At 43.3% G+C, this 23,890-nt stretch overlaps 1 protein-coding gene across 1 annotated transcript in view; it reads left to right on the forward strand.

Annotated features, from left to right (window-relative positions):
* The first annotated feature begins 2,394 nt into the window (after positions 1–2,394).
* The window catches only part of LOC139937257 (uncharacterized), a 171,291-nt gene continuing 149,795 nt past the window's right edge, over positions 2,395–23,890 (forward strand). The window contains 1 exon segment of the mRNA XM_071932353.1: positions 2,395–2,520. Within this exon segment, the coding sequence (XP_071788454.1) occupies positions 2,395–2,520 (126 nt within the window).

Genomic DNA, 23,890 nt, shown 5'->3' on the forward strand with positions numbered 1-23,890 from the left:
GTCCGCTCCTGGATATGCTGGGTGAGACCAAAAGCTTGAAGTAGATGCTTAAACTGGTTTGCATTGGTGTTATGGATGTCATCAACATGAATGTTAAAGTCGCCGGTGATGATGATTTCCGATGGATGAAGCAGATATTCCAAAATCAAATTCTCAAACTCCCTTAGAAAACTTGAGAAAGTCACATGTTGGCCGTTTGAATCCCTCTCAGGTCTGTATACAATGACAAGGCGAACAGATTTAGAGTTTCCGGAAACTTCAGCATGAAGAGATTCAAAAGTTGTGTACTGGACGTCATTATTTTTCACAGAGACAGATAAAGTAGATCTGTACAGTATTGCAACTCCTCCACCAGTCTTGTGAGGTCTTGGGATGTGATGAAAGTAGTAGCCAGCAGGGGTACACTGACGACATATTAAGTTGTCGTCTGGTCTCAGCCATGTTTCTGAAACGGCAACAAGGTCCAGATCTTTTTGCAGAACAAAATCAGCAAAATCGTCATACTTGTTACAGATGGACTGTGTGTTTAGAACACAAAGGCTGAGTTGAGATTTGGCAGTAGTCACTGGTACTGGAACAGAAGGGGGTGTAACTTCGGGTACAGGGGGATTATGAACAGTTCTACGGCGACCAGCTTTTTTACCACGATGTGTAGGTCGATAAACAGTGCTGGGATTTACAAAAAGGCCAAGGTTCTGTAATGATAATATACAGGAAGGCAGCAGAGTTGTAGCACGTGTGGATGGGGCATAGCGGAGACTGAGAAGCTTGTTCCGTGAGTAGGAATTTGCAGAGTTTGGACTAGCTTCTGCTGAGTTTGAGTTATTTACACCTTCAGGGCCGGGATTTACAGCAATGTCACCAAAAATCACAATTTCCAAATGAAAAGTGGCTGGGGAGTTGTCATAGTAAGAAACAGGGCACTTCAGATATCTTCGATGGTGGATGAGGCCTAGATGTGTCTTTGGCAGAATGCAAGCACCAGACACAATTGATGCTGATGGAACAAAGCTGACCACAGATGAGTCAGTACAGTACAATGGTCTAGCAAGCAGGGAGAGAATGAAAAGGATACTTACCTCCATTGTCCCCAGATGGGAGAACAATGTCCATGGACTAGGTGGATGACTGCACAGGATGCAGCCACCTAAGTGTGTGTAAGCTTTATACACCAGAATTCTCAGCTGAGACAGTGAAAATTTCTAACAGAAAAACACTATTTTCACAATTCAGATGACTCCAGGATACACAGAAAAAGTCCTGTAGATTCCAGGTGTAGTAACAAATCCAGTTGTATAAGAATAAGAACACAATTTGAGCAATATACACAATTTGAGCAATATACTAAGAAATTAGCAAACAAACACAGAGCTGATTTGAGTGGCCGCTGTCAGGCGCTCAGTCAAACATCTTTGATTCAGTGTGAGAGGGCTAATGTGCAGAATTCTGCTGTCGCATACATCAAGGCTCCCTACGAAATGGCTGATAACGTGATAGTCACGACCCTGACATACTACGGCACTGTCACCAACATTCGCAGGCAGATTCACGACTTTGACGAAAACATCGAAACTGGGGTGAGAAGTTGCTTAATAAAGAACCTTAAGCGACCCATTCCTAGCTACTTAAAGATAGGTGGATTCACGCTTCCGGTGAGATATCGTGGACAGCAGAAAACTTGCAAGGTTTGCAATGAGCTCGGTCACTTTGCCCGAGATTGACCAAGAAGGGGCCGATGCTTCATTTGCAACAGCGACCAACATAGAGCATCATGGCACGATGACAACGAAGAACAGGAAGTGACCCAAACCCCTATTGTCTTTGTACATACGGACAGGAGAACCAACCAGAGATATGACAGTGATGCTAATCATGATGATGATTTTGATCATGAAAATGAAAGCCAAAATGAAGATATCACTGATAAACCACCTACTCAATATGATGATGACAGCGATGACAACAAAGAACGTGAGGAAAATGCTGATGACCACGACAACCCTAACAAGTCGACAGCAACCAAAGATACGGAGCCGATCGGCGAATCAAGTAACGACAAGAAAAAGTCCTTTGCTGAAGTCACCTCACAACCTAAAAACAAAAAGGATCCCAAAGGACAATCAAGCGAGAAGAGAAAGACAACGACACCTGTCTCATTTTGGGATGAGGCTTGCAAAGCTGGATTCTCTGGAACTAAAACCAAAAAGCAGACGCTCAAGAAAACTCTGGAATCAAGGAAACGAAAATCAAGTGATGGTGAAGAGGAACCCGGAAGCAAGCAACAAAAGGAAGATCGAGCAAACTCAAGTGCTGACTCAATGGAGCTTGTAAATGACGAATCTGATTTCTAGGGAGAACACGGCCAAGAACATATTGATCACGACTATGCTCGTAATGGGGTACAACGATCCAGGAAAAAACGTTAATCACGGAATAGAGGTGATTAATCAGAGACACAAAACGAGAACTCAAGTCAACAAGAGACTACAAAAACTCAAAGCCGAAGGGGTAGAGGACGAGGTAGGCCAACCATCAACTAACTCGACTAAAATGGTGGTTTTTACTATACTTATTCTCTGTATGTCATTTTTGTCAATTGCATCATTGAATGTTAACGGTCTGAGAAGTGATCATAAACGTGAAGTTATTTTTGAATTTTTTCTACGTCATAAATATAGTGTAATTCTTTTACAAGAAACTCATAGCGAAGAAGCAGATGAATTATTATGGAGTACTCAGTGGGAAGGTAAAATGTATTGTAATCACGGGAATCGCCAATCACGGGGGGTAGCAATACTCACTTCTCACAAATTGGATCTTGAAGTCATGGATATTGATAGAGACAATGAAGGTAGATGGATTAAAGGGGATATTAAATGGAATGGTCAATTAATTACAATAGCTTCCGCTTATGCTCCCAATAATTCATACGCTAGAGCATTTTATTTTGATGGTTTATGTGATCGCATTGGTGTTAGCAATGTTATTATCGGTGGAGATTTTAATTGCAATTTAGACAACGGTAAAGTCATTGATCATAGTAAAACTATTATGAAAAATGTTTTAAATGAAAAGAATATTTTAGACGTCTGGCGGACTCTTCAACCAGACAAACCAGGCTACACACATTTTCACAAAGCTACTAAAAAGTCTAGCAGAATCGACTATTTTCTCGTCTCGTCTAACTTCATACGTAATATCACTGACATATCTGTGTACATGCACGGTTTATCTGATCACTATGTATTAAATATTAAACTGTATGATTCCAATGCTAGCCATGGTAATGGAAGATGGATTTGCAATAATAGCCTTCTTAAAGATGAGGATTGCATTTTACGAATCAGTTTTTTCTGGAATTTTTGGAGAAGCCAAAAGACTAACTACAACAATTTACTTGACTGGTGGGAAATTGGTAAATTCAGGACTAAAGAAATTATTCAAGAGTATGGTAAGGAGAAAGCCTACAAAGAAAGGCAGAAACAAACACATTTACAATAAAATATGACACTCTTATCAATGGTCCAGGTAAATCTGACATTGATGCCATTAGGGATCTTGAAGCTCAACTTAAAAATTATGAAATTGGGGAATGGCAGAGAGCCAAAATCAGGGTTAGAAACATTACTAAGGACGAAGGAGAAAAACCATCCAAATTTTTTCTTGATATAGAAAAACAAAAAACTAACAACGCCAAAATTGACAAAATTGTCACTCCTGATGGTAAATTTGTGGATGAGCCAAGTTCTTTGCTATGTTTGGTGAATTCCTTTTATACTGATTTGTACACATCTGATAAAGTTTCTGAGTCCGATTTGAATTACATCATTTCTAAAGTTGAGAGTAAAGATATTCCTGATGACATTTGTAAGGATCTTGAAAAGGACATGTTTGAGGATGAGATTAAAGTAGCACTCCTTCAAATGAACAAAAATAAATCTCCTGGCCTTGATGGCTTTACTGTTGAGTGTTATCAAGCTATGTGGCCTTTTATAAAAGATGATTTTATTGAAGTTGTAAAAGTTTGTTATATCAGCGGTAAACTTAGTAATTCTATGAATACTGGTCTGATTAGATTAATTTATAAGATGAGGGGAAGCAGGTTTGATCTTAAAAATTGGAGGCCTATCTCCCTTTTAAATGTTGATTATAAGATATTAGCCAAAGTTCTAACCAACAGGCTGAAAAAAGCTATGCCTTTTTTGATTGGTGATGAGCAAACATGTGGTGTTCCCGAGAGGAAAATCCATCATAACCTCATGCTCTTGCGAGATGGCATTGATTTTATTAATTGGAATGATAAGGAAGCAGCTGTTTTAACTATTGACCAAGAAAAGGCTTTCGATAGAATTGATTGGTCTTATATGTTTAACATGCTTAAGAAACTGGGGATTCCCCCAAAATTCATTCAATGGATGAAGCTTTTGTATAGTGATCCTGAGAGTTGCGTCATTGTAAATAATTTTACTGGCATACCTTTCCAAATAAGTAGGGGAATTAGACAGGGGTGCCCACTGTCTCCATTGTTATATGCTATTTGTGCTGAGGGATTAGGGACTCTGATAAGAAGTAATAGTAGTCTGAGTGGTATTCAGCTCCCAGGTGGAACAGTGTCTTAAACTTATTCAACATGCTGATGACGCCACAGTTTTTTTTTCCAAAGATGATGATTTTCCTGTTATTAAAGAAGTTTTATGTAAGTACTGTAACGGAAGCGGGTCCAAGGTGAACACCTCTAAAACAATGGGTTTATGGCTTGGTAAGTGGAAAAATAGAACAGACAGACCATGTGAATTTGTCTGGAATAATGACAAACTTAAAATCCTGGGTATTTATGTTGGCAACAATGTCACATCGGCAGATAACTGGGAACCCAGAGTCAAACAAATTAAGTGTGTTTTAAATCGTTATAGACAGCGCGACCTGACTTTGTCGGGGAAAGCAGTCATAGTGAATGTTATGGTTGGCAGTAGCCTCAACTACCTTGGTAGCGTTATCTCTTGCCCCGAAGAGATGGTCAAGAAAATCGAGCAGGCAATATTTAGTTTTTACTGGTCTGACAAACCCGACAAAATCAAGCGCCTCACTATCACTGGGCCCCGCAATATGGGTGGAACTGGCCTTATAGATGTTAGAGTCCGGTTACGCTGTCTGAAACTGATGTGGTTGGGAAATTATATTCAAAGTGATGGCAAATGGAAACAATTTTTCAATTACTGGATCGAAAAAACAGGCGTGCTACAAAATTTGGGGTGGTATGTGTTTGAGAAAACCAAAACGAGATCTTTAAAGACCACCCCGTTTTATGAGTACCTCTTCATATCCTATAGAAAAGCTAAAGCCACTATTAGACCAGAGTTCTCATCTAAGTTGGAGGTTATGAATATACCGCTTTTTAACAATACTGTTATCACTGGTGTTCCAGACAAAGATCTTTTAAGTCATGTCCTTTTGGCAAATGGTATGAGTAAATTTCACCATGTTGTTAGAAATAATAGATTGATTACATTTAAAGAGTTGGCCAGGAAATGTAAAATTAATCCCATAAGTGCTGGTCGTATAGTTAAGCGCCTTAAACGGAATATCAATCCAGGTTTGTTCAAGGAAACACGGTGTGGGCCAAGTAATCATCCTAGTAGATGGCTGAATATAAAATTAGATCAAGGGGAAGGGGATTGTGTGTCATTTTCTAAACTTTCCAACAAAATTTTGTACAAAGCCCTCGAGGCAAGAGAATTTGTCCGGCCAAAGGCCCAAGAAAAGTGGGCTCAGATTTTAAACCTCTCGGACGATTTTAACTGGACTGGTGTTTGGGGAAAAATTCACCAAAACAATTTTTTGGATGTTAAAGATAAAGATGTGATTTTTAGACTTTGTCACGGGATACTTCCAACCCGGGACAAACTTGTTCATATGGGAATAACTGATAAAGTTGAGTGTCCTCTCTGTAATTCTGCTACTGAAACTATTGAGCACTTGTTTTTATACTGCAAAACAGCGATTGAACCCTGGTTATACGTTGAACATTTAATTAGAAAACAAGTTGGTTGTAGTTTCTTTTGTTTAACTGATTGTTCTATAATTTGTAGCACCAATCTGTCGTTTGTGTCGATGATTATTGTTGCAATAATGATTAGGGTAATTTGGAGATGTAGATGCGATCTTGTTTTTAATGAAGACAAAACGTACACCAAAGCTAATATTGTTCAAAGTTTTAAACAAGCGCTGAAAAACTTCTTGGTAATGGAAAGTGACCGACTAAAAACATCTAGTTTTAATCAACTTTACAAATTTCTGTGTTTTTTTCAAGATGACAGACTTATCTTTAAGTTTTAATTTTCGCTTTACCTAATGGCTATCATTTTGGGGATTTCCTTATGAGATTGTTTTGTTTTGTTTTTAATTTAACTTAATTAAGTCCCTTGTTTTCCTTATTTCGTGAAAATGTCACGCTAAAGTGTTTTTTTATATATTTGTTTCGGTGTATATACTAGAATATTTATTTAATGTTCGTTTTTGCTATGTAGTAGCAGTATTTAGTATGCTTCTTTAATAGTGTGGATTAAGTGATGTATGTTGTCGTTTGTGGAATAAACGGAGTAGGATAACTCCAATCGAAAGAAAATAAAGAAATTGACGTACACTGTGCGTGAATATAGCGTATACAAAGACACGGCGCAGTCAGGGTTCCAACCAACAATAAGGGGGTCATTGAAAAAATAGGCCGGACAATTCAAAACTTTCAGCTACGCTCTGGAATAACTCTGGAACAAAAAATGCTAGGGAGATGCAGTTTGTACCTTAGTCATGCTGGCATATTCCTGCGTCCATTTTTTAAAGGTTTAGGGCGACTTGCACTTTTCTTGATAGGAAAAAGCTCAAGTAGGCGGGGTTGCTCAGAAACGATTTCAACAGCCTCCACTATGGGAGTTTTGCGCACAGAGCTGTCGGAGAGAAAAACAAAATGTACACCGGGTAATTTCGATCCCAGTATCCTGCTCAATCTTCAAAATTTTACCACCACAGGATTGCCATGTTCAAGGGCTTTCCTCTCGTACCAAACTTTAAGTTCTGACGATTTTTAAGGCGGGGCCAGATGCGACGGCGCGAGCAGGCACCCATTAGAAATTGACGTACACTGTGCGTGTACACAGCGTATACAAAGACACGGCGCAGTCAGGGTTCCAACCAACAATAAGGGGGTCATTGAAAAAATAGGCCGGACAATTAAAAACTTTCAGCTACGCTCTGGAATAACTCTGGAACAAAAAATGCTAGGGAGATGCAGTTTGAACCGTAGTCATGCTGGCATATTTCTGCATCCATTTTTTTAAGGTTTAGGGCGACTTGCACACTTCTTGATAGGAAAAAGCTCAAGTAGGCGGGGTTGCTCAGAAACGATTTCAACAGCCTCCACTGTGGGAGTTTTGAGCACAGAGCTGTCGGAGAGAAAAACAAAATGTACAACGGGTAATTTCGATCGCAGTATCCTGCTCAATCTTCAAAATATTACCACCACAGATTTGCCATGTTCAAGGGCTTTCCTCTCGTACCAAACTTAAAGCTCTGACGATTTTTAAGGCGGGGCCAGATGCGACGGCGCGAGCAGGCACCCATTAGAAATTGACGTACACTGTGCGTGTATACAGCGTATACAAAGACACGGCGCAGTCAGGGTTCCAGCCAACAATAAGGGGGTCATTGAAAAAACAGGCCGGACAATTAAAAACTTTCAGCAACGCTCTGGAATAACTCTGGAACAAAAAATGCTAGGGAGATGCAGTTTATACCTTAGTCATGCTGGCATATTCCTGCGTCCATTTTTTAAAGGTTTAGGGCGACTTGCACACTTCTTTGATAGGAAAAAGCTCAAGTAGGCGGGGTTGCTCAGAAACGATTTCAACAGCCTCCACTATGAGAGTTTTGCGCACAGAGCTGTCGGAGAGAAAAACAAAATGTACAACGGGTAATTTCGATCCCAGTATCCTGCTCAATCTTCAAAATTTTACCACCACAGGATTGCCATGTTCAAGGGCTTTCCTCTCGTACCAAACGTAATGCTCTGACGATTTTTAAGTCGAGGCCAGATGCGACGGCGCGAGCAGGCACCCATTAGAAGTGGAAGTATACTGTGCATGTCTACAGCGTATACAAAGACACGGCGCAGTCAGGGTTCCAACCAACAATAAGGGGGTCATTGAAAAAATAGGCCGGACAATTGAAAACTTTCAGCTACCCTCTGGAATAACTCTGGAACAAAAAATGCTAGGGAGATGCAGTTTGTACCTTAGTCATGCTGCCATAATACTGCGTCCATTTTTTAAAGGTTTAGAGCGACTTGCACACTTCTTTGATAGGAAAAAGCTCAAGTAGGCGGGGTTGCTCAGAAACGATTTCAACAGCCTCCACTATGGGAGTTTTGCGCACAGAGCTGTCGGAGAGAAAAACAAAATGTACAACGGGTAATTTCGATCCGAGTATCCTGCTCAATCTTCAAAATTTTACCACCACAGGATTGCCATGTTCAAGGGCTTTCCTCTCGTACCAAACTTAAAGTTCTGACGATTTTTAAGGCGGGGCCAGATGCGACGGCGCGAGCAGGCACCCATTAGAAATGTACGTACACTGTGCGTGTACACAGCGTATACAAAGACACGGCGCAGTCAGGGTTCCAACCAACAATAAGGGGGTCATTGAAAAAATAGGCCGGACAATTAAAAACTTTGAGATACGCTCTGGAATAACTCTGGAACAAAAAATGCTAGGGAGATGCAGTTTGTACCTTAGTCATGCTGGCATATTCCTGTGTCCATTTTTTTAAGGTTTAGGGTGACTTGCACACTTCTTGATAGTAAAAAGCTCAAGTAGACGGGGTTGCTCAGAAACGATTTCAACAGCCTCCACTATGGGAGTTTTGCGCACAGAGCTGTCGGAGAGAAAAACAAAATGTACAATGGGTAATTTCGATCCCAGTATCCTGCTCAATCTTCACAATTTTACCACCACAGGATTGCCATGTTCAAGGGCTTTCCTCTCGTAGCAAACCTAAAGCTGTGACGATTTTTAAGGCGGGGCCAGATGCGACGGCGCGAGCAGGCACCCATTAGAAATTGACGTACACTGTGCGTGTACACACCGTATACAAAGACACGGCGCAGTCAGGGTTCCAACCAACAATAAGGGGTCATTGAAAAAATAGGCCGGACAATTAAAAACTTTCAGCTACGCTCTGGAATAACTCTGGAACAAAAAATGCTAGGGAGATGCAGTTTGTACCTTAGTCATGCTGGCATATTCCTGTGTCCATTTGTTAAAGGTTTATGGTGACTTGCACACTTCTTGATAGGAACAAGCTCAAGTAGGCGGGGTTGCTCAGAAACGATTTCAACAACCTCCACTATGGGAGTTTTGCGCACATAGCTGTCGGAGAGAAAAACAAAATGTACAACTGGTAATTTCGATCCCAGTATCCTGCTCAATCTTCATAATTTTACCACCACCGGATTGCCATGTTCAAGGGCCTTCCTCTCGTACCAAACTTAAAGTTCTGACGATTTTTAAGGCGGGGCCAGATGCGACGGCGCGAGCAGGCACCCATTAGAAATTGACGTACACTGTGCGTGTATACAGCGTATACAAAGACACGGCGCAGTCAGGGTTCCAACCAACAATAAGGGGGTCATTGAAAAAATAGGCCGCACAATTAAAAACTTTCAGCTACGCTCTGGAATAACTCTGGAAAAAAAATGCTAGGGAGAAGCAGGTTGTACCTTAATCATGCTGGCATATTCCTGTGTCCATTTTTTAAAGGTTTAGGGCGACTTGCACACTTCTTGATAGGAAAAAGCTCAAGTAGGCGGGGTAGCTCAGAAACGATTTCAACAGCCTCCACTATGGGAGTTTTGCGCACAGAGCTGTCGGAGAGAAAAACAAAATGTACAACGGGTAATTTCGATCCCCGTATCCTGCTCAATCTTCACAATTTTACCACACCAGGATTGCGATGTTTACGGGCTTTCCTCTCGTACCAAACTTAAAGCTCTGACGATTTTAAAGGCGGGGCCAGATGCGACGGCGCCAGCAGGCACCCATTAGAAACTGACGTACACTGTGCGAATATACAGCGTATTCAAAGATACAGCGTATACAAAGACACGGCGCAGTCAGGGTTCCAACCAACAATAAGGGGGTCATTGAAAAAAAATGGCCGGACAATTCAAAATTTTCAGCTACGCTCTGGAATAACTCTGGAACAAAAAAAGCTCAAGTAGGCGTGGTTGCTCAGAAACGATTTCAACAGCCTCCACTATGGAAGTTTTGCGCACAGAGCTGTCGGAGAAAAAAACAAAATGTACAACTGGTAATTTCGATCCCAGTATCCTGCTCAATCTTCATAATTTTACCAACACCGGATTGCCATGTTCAAGGGCCTTCCTCTCGTACGAAACTTAAAGTTCTGACGATTTTTAAGGCGGGGCCAGATGCGACGGCGCGAGCAGGCACCCATTAGAAATTGACGTACACTCTGCGTGTATACAGCGTATACAAAGACACGGCGCAGTCAGGGTTCCAACCAACAATAAGGGGGTCATTGAAAAAATAGGCCGGACAATTAAAAACTTTGAGCTACGCTCTGGAATAACTCTGGAACAAAAATGCTAGGGAAATGCAGTTTGTACCTTAGTCATGCTGGCATATTCCTGCGTCCATTTTGTAAAGGTTGAGGGCGACTTGCACACTTCTTGATAGGAAAAAGCTCAAGTAGGCGGGGTTGCTCTGAAACGATTTCAACAGCCTCCACTATGGGAGTTTTGCGCACAGAGCTGTCGGAGAGAAAAACAAAATGTACAACGGGTAATTTCGATCCCAGTATCCTGCTCAATCTTCAAAATTTTACCACCACAGGATTGCCATGTTCAAGGGCTTTCCTCTCGTACCAAACTTAAAGCTCTGTCGATTTTTTAGGCGGGGCCAGATGCGACGGCGCGAGCAGGCACCCATTAGAAATTGACGTACACTGTGCGTGTATACAGCATAATATACAAAGACACGGCGCTGTCAGGGTTCCAACCAACAATAAGGGGGTCATTGAAAAAATAGGCCGGACAATTAAAAACTTTCAGCTACGCTCTGGAATAACTCTGGAACAAAAAATGCTAGGGAGATGCAGTTTGTACCTTAGGCATGCTGGCATATTCCTGTGTCCATTTGTAAAGGTTTAGGGCGACTTGCACACTTCTTGACAGGAAAAAGCTCAAGTAGGCGGGGTTGCTCAGAAACGATTTCAACAGCCTCCACTATGGGAGTTTTGCGAACAGAGCTGTCGGAGAGAAAAACAAAATGTACAACGGGTAATTTCGATCCCAGTATCCTGCTCAATCTTCAAAATTTTACCACCACAGGATTGCCATGTTCAAGGGTTTTTCTCTCGTACCAAACTTAAAGCTCTGACGATTTCTAAGGCGGGGCCAGATGCGACGGCGCGAGCAGGCACCCATTAGAAATTGACGTACACTGTGCTTGTATACAGCGTATACAAAGACACGGCGCAGTCAGGCTTCCAACCAACAATAAGGGGGTCATTGAAAAAATAGGCCGGACAATTAAAAACTTTCAGCTACGCTCTGGAATAACTCTGGAACAAAAAATGCTAGGGAGATGCAGTTTGTACCTTAGTCATGCTGGCATATTCCTGCTTCCATTTGTAAAAGTTTAGGGCGACTTGCACACTTCTTGATAGGAAAAAGCTCAAGTAGGCGGGGTTGCTCAGAAACGATTTCAACAGCCTCCACTATGGGAGTTTTGCGAACAGAGCTATCGGAGAGAAAAACAAAATGTACAACGGGTAATTTCGATCCCAGTATCCTGCTCAATCTTCAAAATTTTACCACCACAGGATAGCCATGTTCAAGGGTTTTTCTCTCGTACCAAACTTAAAGCTCTGACGATTTTTAAGGCAGGGCCAGATGCGACGGCGCGAGCAGGCACCCATTAGAAATTGACGTACACTGTGCGTGTATACAGCGTATACCAAGACACGGCGCAGTCAGGGTTCCAACCAACAATAAGGGGGTCATTCAAAAAATAGGCCGGACAGTTAAAAAGTTTCAGCTACGCTCTGGAATAACTCTGGAACAAAAAATGCTAGGTAAATGCAGTTTGTACCTTAGTCATGCTGGCATATTCCTGCGTCCATTTTTTAAAGGTTTAGGGCGACTTGCACACTTCTTGATAAGAAAAAGCTCAAGTAGGCGGGGTTGCTCTGAAACGATTTCAACAGCCTCCACTATGGGAGTTTTGCGCACAGAGCTGTCGGAGAGAAAAACAAAATGTACAACGGGTAATTTCGATCCCAGTATCATGTTCAATCTTCATAATTTTACCACCACAAGACTGCCATGTTCAAGGGCTTTCCTCTCGTACAAAACTTAATGCTCTGACGTTTTTTAAGGCGAGGCCAGATGCGACGGCGCGAGCAGGCACCCATTAGAAATTGACGTACACTGTGCGTGTATACAGCATAAACAAAGACAAGGCGCAGTCAGGGTTCCAAACAACAATAAGGGGGTCACTGAAAAAATAGGCCGGACAATTAAAAACTTTCAGCTACGCTCTGGAATAACTCTGGAACAAAAAATGCTAGGAAGATGCAGTTTGTGCCTTAGTCATGCTGGCATATTCCTGCGTCCATTTTTTAAAGGTTTAGGGCGACTTGCACACTTCTTGATAGGAAAAAGCTCAAGTAGGCGGGGCTGCTCAGAAACGATTTCAACGGCCTCCACTATGGGAGTTTTGCGCACAGAGCTGTCGGAGAGAAAAACAAAATGTACAATGGGTAATTTCGATCTCAGTATCCTGCTCAATGTTCAAGATTTTACCACCACAGGATTGCCATGTTCAAGGGCTTTCCTCTCGTACCAAACTTAAAGCTCTGACGATTTGTAAGGCGGGGCCAGATGCGACGGCGCGAGCAGGCACCCATTAGAAATTGACGTACACTGTGCGTGTATACAGCATAATATACAAAGACACGGCGCTGTCAGGGTTCCAACCAACAATATGGGGGTCATTGAAAAAATAGGCCGGACAATTAAAAACTTTGAGCTACGCTCTGGAATAACTCTGGAACAAAAATGCTAGGGAAATGCAGTTTGTACCTTAGTCATGCTGGCATATTCCTGCGTCCATTTTGTAAAGGTTGAGGGCGACTTGCGCACTTCTTGATAGGAAAAAGCTCAAGTAGGCGGGGTTGCTCTGAAACGATTTCAACAGCCTCTACTATGGGAGTTTTGCGCACAGAGCTGTCGGAGAGAAAAACAAAATGTACAACGGGTAATTTCGATCCCAGTATCCTGCTCAATCTTCAAAATTTTACCACCACAGGATTGCCATGTTCAAGGGCTTTCCTCTCGTACCAAACTTAAAGCTCTGTCGATTTTTTAGGCGGGGCCAGATGCGACGGCGCGAGCAGGCACCCATTAGAAATTGACGTACACTGTGCGTGTATACAGCATAATATACAAAGACACGGCGCTGTCAGGGTTCCAACCAACAATAAGGGGGTCATTGAAAAAATAGGCCGGACAATTAAAAACTTTCAGCTACGCTCTGGAATAACTCTGGAACAAAAAATGCTAGGGAGATGCAGTTTGTACCTTAGGCATGCTGGCATATTCCTGTGTCCATTTGTAAAGGTTTAGGGCGACTTGCACACTTCTTGACAGGAAAAAGCTCAAGTAGGCGGGGTTGCTCAGAAACGATTTCAACAGCCTCCACTATGGGAGTTTTGCGAACAGAGCTGTCGGAGAGAAAAACAAAATGTACAACGGGTAATTTCGATCCCAGTATCCTGCTCAATCTTCAAAATTTTACCACCACAGGATTGCCATGTTCAAGGGCTTTCCTCTCGTACCAAACTTAAAGCTCTGTCGATTTTTTAGGCGGGGCCAGATGCGACGGCGCGAGCAGGCACCCATTAGAAATTGACGTACACTGTGCGTGTATACAGCATAATATACAAAGACACGGCGCTGTCAGGGTTCCAACCAACAATAAGGGGGTCATTGAAAAAATAGGCCGGACAATTAAAAACTTTCAGCTACGCTCTGGAATAACTCTGGAACAAAAAATGCTAGGGAGATGCAGTTTGTACCTTAGGCATGCTGGCATATTCCTGTGTCCATTTGTAAAGGTTTAGGGCGACTTGCACACTTCTTGACAGGAAAAAGCTCAAGTAGGCGGGGTTGCTCAGAAACGATTTCAACAGCCTCCACTATGGGAGTTTTGCGAACAGAGCTGTCGGAGAGAAAAACAAAATGTACAACGGGTAATTTCGATCCCAGTATCCTGCTCAATCTTCAAAATTTTACCACCACAGGATTGCCATGTTCAAGGGTTTTTCTCTCGTACCAAACTTAAAGCTCTGACGATTTCTAAGGCGGGGCCAGATGCGACGGCGCGAGCAGGCACCCATTAGAAATTGACGTACACTGTGCTTGTATACAGCGTATACAAAGACACGGCGCAGTCAGGCTTCCAACCAACAATAAGGGGGTCATTGAAAAAATAGGCCGGACAATTAAAAACTTTCAGCTACGCTCTGGAATAACTCTGGAACAAAAAATGCTAGGGAGATGCAGTTTGTACCTTAGTCATGCTGGCATATTCCTGCTTCCATTTGTAAAAGTTTAGGGCGACTTGCACACTTCTTGATAGGAAAAAGCTCAAGTAGGCGGGGTTGCTCAGAAACGATTTCAACAGCCTCCACTATGGGAGTTTTGCGAACAGAGCTATCGGAGAGAAAAACAAAATGTACAACGGGTAATTTCGATCCCAGTATCCTGCTCAATCTTCAAAATTTTACCACCACAGGATAGCCATGTTCAAGGGTTTTTCTCTCGTACCAAACTTAAAGCTCTGACGATTTTTAAGGCAGGGCCAGATGCGACGGCGCGAGCAGGCACCCATTAGAAATTGACGTACACTGTGCGTGTATACAGCGTATACCAAGACACGGCGCAGTCAGGGTTCCAACCAACAATAAGGGGGTCATTCAAAAAATAGGCCGGACAGTTAAAAAGTTTCAGCTACGCTCTGGAATAACTCTGGAACAAAAAATGCTAGGTAAATGCAGTTTGTACCTTAGTCATGCTGGCATATTCCTGCGTCCATTTTTTAAAGGTTTAGGGCGACTTGCACACTTCTTGATAAGAAAAAGCTCAAGTAGGCGGGGTTGCTCTGAAACGATTTCAACAGCCTCCACTATGGGAGTTTTGCGCACAGAGCTGTCGGAGAGAAAAACAAAATGTACAACGGGTAATTTCGATCCCAGTATCATGTTCAATCTTCATAATTTTACCACCACAAGACTGCCATGTTCAAGGGCTTTCCTCTCGTACAAAACTTAATGCTCTGACGTTTTTTAAGGCGAGGCCAGATGCGACGGCGCGAGCAGGCACCCATTAGAAATTGACGTACACTGTGCGTGTATACAGCATAAACAAAGACAAGGCGCAGTCAGGGTTCCAAACAACAATAAGGGGGTCACTGAAAAAATAGGCCGGACAATTAAAAACTTTCAGCTACGCTCTGGAATAACTCTGGAACAAAAAATGCTAGGAAGATGCAGTTTGTGCCTTAGTCATGCTGGCATATTCCTGCGTCCATTTTTTAAAGGTTTAGGGCGACTTGCACACTTCTTGATAGGAAAAAGCTCAAGTAGGCGGGGCTGCTCAGAAACGATTTCAACGGCCTCCACTATGGGAGTTTTGCGCACAGAGCTGTCGGAGAGAAAAACAAAATGTACAATGGGTAATTTCGATCTCAGTATCCTGCTCAATGTTCAAGATTTTACCACCACAGGATTGCCATGTTCAAGGGCTTTCCTCTCGTACCAAACTTAAAGCTCTGACGATTTGTAAGGCGGGGCCAGATGCGACGGCGCGAGCAGGCACCCATTAGAAATTGACGTACACTGTGCGTGTATACAGCATAATATACAAAGACACGGCGCTGTCAGGGTTCCAACCAACAATATGGGGGTCATTGAAAAAATAGGCCGGACAATTAAAAACTTTGAGCTACGCTCTGGAATAACTCTGGAACAAAAATGCTAGGGAAATGCAGTTTGTACCTTAGTCATGCTGGCATATTCCTGCGTCCATTTTGTAAAGGTTGAGGGCGACTTGCACACTTCTTGATAGGAAAAAGCTCAAGTAGGCGGGGTTGCTCTGAAACGATTTCAACAGCCTCTACTATGGGAGTTTTGCGCACAGAGCTGTCGGAGAGAAAAACAAAATGTACAACGGGTAATTTCGATCCCAGTATCCTGCTCAATCTTCAAAATTTTACCACCACAGGATTGCCATGTTCAAGGGCTTTCCTCTCGTACCAAACTTAAAGCTCTGTCGATTTTTTAGGCGGGGCCAGATGCGACGGCGCGAGCAGGCACCCATTAGAAATTGACGTACACTGTGCGTGTATACAGCATAATATACAAAGACACGGCGCTGTCAGGGTTCCAACCAACAATAAGGGGGTCATTGAAAAAATAGGCCGGACAATTAAAAACTTTCAGCTACGCTCTGGAATAACTCTGGAACAAAAAATGCTAGGGAGATGCAGTTTGTACCTTAGGCATGCTGGCATATTCCTGTGTCCATTTGTAAAGGTTTAGGGCGACTTGCACACTTCTTGACAGGAAAAAGCTCAAGTAGGCGGGGTTGCTCAGAAACGATTTCAACAGCCTCCACTATGGGAGTTTTGCGAACAGAGCTGTCGGAGAGAAAAACAAAATGTACAACGGGTAATTTCGATCCCAGTATCCTGCTCAATCTTCAAAATTTTACCACCACAGGATAGCCATGTTCAAGGGTTTTTCTCTCGTACCAAACTTAAAGCTCTGACGATTTTTAAGGCGGGGCCAGATGCGACGGCGCGAGCAGGCACCCATTAGAAATTGACGTACACTGTGCATGTATACAGCGTATACCAAGACACGGCGCAGTCAGGGTTCCAACCAACAAAAAGGGGGTCATTCAAAAAATAGGCCGGACAGTTAAAAACTTTCAGCTACGCTCTGGAATAACTCTGGAACAAAAAATGCTAGGGAGATGCAGGTTTACTTAATCATGCTGGCATATTCCTGCGTCCATTTTTTTAAGGTTTAGGGTGACTTGCACACTTCTTGATAGGAAAAAGCTCAAGTAGGCGGGGTTGCTCAGATACGATTTCAACAGCCTCCACTATGGGAGTTTTGCGCACAGAGCTGTCGTAGATAAAAACAAAATGTACAACGGGTAATTTCAATCCCAGTATCCTGCTCAATCTTCGAAATTTTACCACCACAGGATTGCCATGTTCAAGGGCTTTCCTCTCGTACCAAACTTAAAGCTCTGACGATTTCTAAGGCGGGGCCAGATGCGACGGCGCGAGCAGGCACCCATTAGAAATTGACGTACACTGTGCTTGTATACAGCGTATACAAAGACACGGCGCAGTCAGGGTTCCAACCAACAATAAGGGGGTCATTGAAAAAATAGGCCGGACAATTAAAAACTTTCAGCTACGCTCTGGAATAACTCTGGAACAAAAAATGCTAGGTAAATGCAGTTTGTACCTAAGTCATGCTGGCATATTCCTGCGTCCATTTTTTAAAGGTTTAGGGCGACTTGCACACTTCTTGATAAGAAAAAGCTCAAGTAGGCGGGGTTGCTCAGAAACGATTTCAACAGCCTCCACTATGGGAGTTTTGCGCACAGAGCTGTCGGAGAGAAAAACAAAATGTACAACGGGTAATTTCGATCCCAGTATCATGTTCAATCTTCATAATTTTACCACCACAAGACTGCCATGTTCAAGGGCTTTCCTCTCGTACAAAACTTAATGCTCTGACGATTTTTAAGGCGAGGCCAGATGCGACGGCGCGAGCAGGCACCCATTAGAAATTGACGTACACTGTGCGTGTATACAGCATAAACAAAGACAAGGCGCAGTCAGGGTTCCAAACAACAATTAGGGGGTCACTGAAAAAATAGGCCGGACAATTAAAAACTTTCAGCTACGCTCTGGAATAACTCTGGAACAAAAAATGCTAGGAAGATGCAGTTTGTGCCTTAGTCATGCTGGCATAATCCTGCGTCCATTTTTTAAAGGTTTAGGGCGACTTGCACACTTCTTGATAGGAAAAAGCTCAGATAGGCGGGGCTGCTCAGAAACGATTTCAACAGCCTCCACTATGGGAGTTTTGCGCACAGAGCTGTCGTAGAGAAAAACAAAATGTACAACGGGTAATTTCAATCCCAGTATCCTGCTCAATCTTCGAAATTTTACCACCACAGGATTGCCATGTTCAAGGGCTTTCCTCTCGTACCAAACTTAAAGCTCTGACGATTTTTAAGGCGGGGCCAGATGCGACGGCGCGAGCAGGCACCCATTAGAAATTGACGTACACTGTGCTTGTATACAGCGTATACAAAGACACGGCGCAGTCAGGCTTCCAACCAACAATAAGGGGGTCATTGAAAAAATAGGCCGGACAATTAAAAACTTTCAGCTACGCTCTGGAATAACTCTGGAACAAAAAATGCTAGGAAGATGCAGTTTGTACCTTAGTCATACTGGCATATTCCTGCGTCCATTTGTAAAGGTTTAGGGCGACTTGTACACTTCTTGATAGGAAAAAGCTCAAGTAGGCGGGGTTGCTCAGAAACGATTTCAACAGCCTCCACTATGGGAGTTTTGCGCACAGAGCTGTCGGAGAGAAAAACAAAATGTACAATGGGTAATATCGATCCCAGTATCCTGCTCAATCTTCAAGATTTTACCACCACTTGATTGCCATGTTCAAGGGCTTTCCTCTCGTACCAAACTTAAAGCTCTGACGATTTTTAAGGCGGGGCCAGATGCGACGGCGCGAGCAGGCACCCATTAGAAATTGACGTACACTGTGCGTGTATACAGCGTATACCAAGACACGGCGCAGTCAGGGTTCCAACCAACAATAAGGGGGTCATTCAAAAAATAGGCCGGACAGTTAAAAACTTTCAGCTACGCTCTGGAATAACTCTGGAACAAAAAATGCTAGGTAAATGCAGTTTGTACCTTAGTCATGCTGGCATATTCCTGCGTCCATTTTTTAAAGGTTTAGGGCGACTTGCACACTTCTTGATAAGAAAAAGCTCAAGTAGGCGGGGTTGCTCAGAAACGATTTCAACAGCCTCCACTATGGGAGTTTTGCGCACAGAGCTGTCGGAGAGAAAAACAAAATGTACAACGGGTAATTTCGATCCCAGTATCATGTTCAATCTTCATAATTTTACCACCACAAGACTGCCATGTTCAAGGGCTTTCCTCTCGTACAAAACTTAATGCTCTGACGATTTTTAAGGCGAGGCCAGATGCGACGGCGCGAGCAGGCACCCATTAGAAATTGACGTACACTGTGCGTGTATACAGCATAAACAAAGACAAGGCGCAGTCAGGGTTCCAAACAACAATAAGGGGGTCACTGAAAAAATAGGCCGGACAATTAAAAACTTTCAGCTACGCTCTGGAATAACTCTGGAACAAAAAATGCTAGGAAGATGCAGTTTGTGCCTTAGTCATGCTGGCATATTCCTGCGTCCATTTTTTAAAGGTTTAGGGCGACTTGCACACTTCTTGATAGGAAAAAGCTCAAGTAGGCGGGGCTGCTCAGAAACGATTTCAACAGCCTCCACTATGGGAGTTTTGCGCACAGAGCTGTCGGAGAGAAAAACAAAATGTACAACGGGTAATTTCGATCCCAGTATCCTGCTCAATCTTCAAAATTTTACCACCACAGGATTGCCATGTTCAAGGGTTTTTCTCTCGTACCAAACTTAAAGCTCTGACGATTTTTAAGGCGGGGCCAGATGCGACGGCGCGAGCAGGCACCCATTAGAAATTGACGTACACTGTGCGTGTATACAGCATATACAAAGACACGGCGCAGTCAGGGTTCCAACCAACAATAAGGGGTCATTCAAAAAATAGGCCGGACAGTTAAAAACTTTCAGCTACGCTCTGGAATAACTCTGGAACAAAAAATGCTAGGGAGATGCAGGTTTACTTAGTCATGCTGGCATATTCCTGCGTCCATTTTTTTAAGGTTTAGGGTGACTTGCACACTTCTTGATAGGAAAAAGCTCAAGTAGGCGGGGTTGCTCAGATACGATTTCAACAGCCTCCACTATGGGAGTTTTGCGCACAGAGCTGTCGTAGAGAAAAACAAAATGTACAACGGGTAATTTCAATCCCAGTATCCTGCTCAATCTTCAAAATTTTACCACCACAGGATTGCCATGTTCAAGGGCTTTCCTCTCGTACCAAACTTAAAGCTCTGACGATTTCTAAGGCGGGGCCAGATGCGACGGCGCGAGCAGGCACCCATTAGAAATTGACGTACACTGTGCTTGTATACAGCGTATACAAAGACACGGCGCAGTCAGGCTTCCAACCAACAATAAGGGGGTCATTGAAAAAATAGGCCGGACAATTAAAAACTTGGAGCTACGCTCTGGAATAACTCTGAAACAAAAAATGCTAGGGAGATGCAGTTTGTACCTTGTTCATGCTGGCATATTCCTGCGTCCATTTTTAAAGGTTTAGGGCGACTTGCACATTTCTTGATAGGAAAAAGCTCAAGTAGGCGGGGTTGCTCAGATACGACTTCAACAGCCTCCACTATGTGAGTTTTGCGCACAGAGCTGTCGTAGAGAAAAACAAAATGTACAACGGGTAATTTCAATCCCAGTATCTTGCTCAATCTTCAAAATTTTACCACCACAGGATTGCCATGTTCAAGGGCTTTCCTCTCGTACCAAACTTAAAGCTCTGTCGATTTTTAAGGCGGGGCCAGATGCGACGGCGCGAGCAGGCACCCATTAGAAATTGACGTACACTGTGCTTGTATACAGCGTATACAAAGACACGGCGCAGTCAGGCTTCCAACCAACAATAAGGGGGTCATTGAAAAAATAGGCCGGACAATTAAAAACTTTGAGCTACGCTCTGTAATAACTCTGCAACAAAAAATGCTAGGGAGATGCAGTTTGTACCTTAGTCATGCTGGCATATTCCTGCGTCCATTTTTTAAAGGTTTAGGGCGACTTGCACACTTCTTGATAGGAAAAAGCTCAAGTAGGCGGGGTTGCTCAGAAACGACTTCAACAGCCTCCACTGTGGGAGTTTTGGGAACAGAGCTGTCGGAGAGAAAAACAAAATGTACAACGGGTAATTTCGATCCTAGTATCCTGCTCAATCTTCAAAATTTTACCACCACAGGATTGCCATGTTCAAGGGCTTTCTTCTCGTACCAAACTTAAAGCTCTGACGATTTTTAAGGCGGGGCCAGATGCGACGGCGCGAGCAGGCACCCATTAGAAATTGACGTACACTGTGCGTGTATACAGCGTATACCAAGACAAGGCGCAGTCAGGGTTCCAACCAACAATAAGGGGGTCATTCAAAAAATAGGCCGGACAGTTAAAAACTTTCAGCTACGCTCTGGAATAACTCTGGAACAAAAAATGCTAGGTAAATGCAGTTTGTACCTTAGTCATGCTGGTATATTCCTGCGTCCATTTTTTAAAGGTTTAGGGCGACTTGCACACTTCTTGATAAGAAAAAGCTCAAGTAGGCGGGGTTGCTCAGAAACGATTTCAACAGCCTCCACTATGGGAGTTTTGCGCACAGAGCTGTCGGAGAGAAAAACAAAATGTACAACGGGTAATTTCGATCCCAGTATCATGTTCAATCTTCATAATTTTACCACCACAAGACTGCCATGTTCAAGGGCTTTCCTCTCGTACAAAACTTAATGCTCTGACGATTTTTAAGGCGAGGCCAGATGCGACGGCGCGAGCAGGCACCCATTAGAAATTGACGTACACTGTGCGTGTATACAGCATAAACAAAGACAAGGCGCAGTCAGGGTTCCAAACAACAATAAGGGGGTCACTGAAAAAATAGGCCGGACAATTAAAAACTTTCAGCTACGCTCTGGAATAACTCTGGAACAAAAAATGCTAGGAAGATGCAGTTTGTGCCTTAGTCATGCTGGCATATTCCTGCGTCCATTTTTTAAAGGTTTAGGGCGACTTGCACACTTCTTGATAGGAAAAAGCTCAAGTAGGCGGGGCTGCTCAGAAACGATTTCAACAGCCTCCACTATGGGAGTTTTGCGCACAGAGCTGTCGGAGAGAAAAACAAAATGTACAATGGGTAATTTCGATCTCAGTATCCTGCTCAATCTTCAAGATTTTACCACCACAGGATTGCCATGTTCAAGGGCTTTCCTCTCGTACCAAACTTAAAGCTCTGACGATTTTTAAGGCGGGGCCAGATGCGACGGCGCGAGCAGGCACCCATTAGAAATTGACGTACACTGTGCGTGTATACAGCATAATATACAAAGACACGGCGCTGTCAGGGTTCCAACCAACAATAAGGGGGTCATTGAAAAAATAGGCCGGACAATTAAAAACTTTGAGCTACGCTCTGGAATAACTCTGGAACAAAAAATGCTAGGGAGATGCAGTTTGTACCTTAGTCATGCTGGCATATTCCTGCGTCCATTTTGTAAAGGTTTAGGGCGACTTGCACACTTCTTGATAGGAAAAAGCTCAAGTAGGCGGGGTTGCTCTGAAACGATTTCAACAGCCTCCACTATGGGAGTTTTGCGCACAGAGCTGTCGGAGAGAAAAACAAAATGTACAACGGGTAATTTCGATCCCAGTATCCTGCTCAATCTTCAAAATTTTACCACCACAGGATTGCCATGTTCAAGGGTTTTTCTCTCGTACCAAACTTAAAGCTCTGACGATTTTTAAGGCGGGGCCAGATGCGACGGCGCGAGCAGGCACCCATTAGAAATCGACGTACACTGTGCGTGTATACAGCGTATACAAAGACACGGCGCAGTCAGGCTTCCAACCAACAATAAGGGGGTCATTGAAAAAATAGGCCAGACAATTAAAAACTTTGAGCTACGCTCTGTAATAACTCTGGAACAAAAAATGCTAGGGAGATGCAGTTTGTACCTTAGTCATGCTGGCATATTCCTGCGTCCATTTTGTAAAGGTTTAGGGCGACTTGCACACTTCTTGATAGGAAAAAGCTCAAGTAGGCGGGGTTGCTCAGATACGATTTCAACAGCCTCCACTATGGGAGTTTTGCGCACAGAGCTGTCGGAGAGAAAAACAAAATGTACAACGGGTAATTTCGATCCCAGTATCCTGCTCAATCTTCAAAATTTTACCACCACAGGATTGCCATGTTCAAGGGCTTTCCTCTCGTACCAAACTTAAAGGTCTGTCGATTTTTAAAGCGGGGCCAGATGCGACGGCGCGAGCAGGCACCCATTAGAAATCGACGTACACTGTGCGTGTATACAGCGTATACAAAGACACGGCGCAGTCAGGCTTCCAACCAACAATAAGGGGGTCATTGAAAAAATAGGCCGGACAATTAAAAACTTTCAGCTACGCTCTGGAATAACTCTGGAACAAAAAATGCTAGGGAGATGCAGTTTGTACCTTAGACATGCTGGCATATTCCCGCGTCCGTTTGTTTAAAGGTTTAGGGCGACTTGCACACTTCCTGATAGGAAAAAGCTCAAGTAGGCGGGGTTGCTCAGAAACGACTTCAACAGCCTCCACTGTGGGAGTTTTGGGAACAGAGCTGTCGGAGAGAAAAACAAAATGTACAACGGGTAATTTCGATCCTAGTATCCTGCTCAATCTTCAAAATTTTACCACCACAGGATTGCCATGTTCAAGGGCTTTCTTCTCGTACCAAACTTCAAGCTCTGACGATTTTTAAGGCGGGGCCAGATGCGACGGCGCGAGCAGGCACCCATTAGAAATTGACG

Source organism: Asterias amurensis, chromosome 5 (genome assembly GCF_032118995.1).
Source record: "Asterias amurensis chromosome 5, ASM3211899v1".
NCBI classification, from domain to species: Eukaryota; Metazoa; Echinodermata; class Asteroidea; order Forcipulatida; family Asteriidae; genus Asterias; species Asterias amurensis.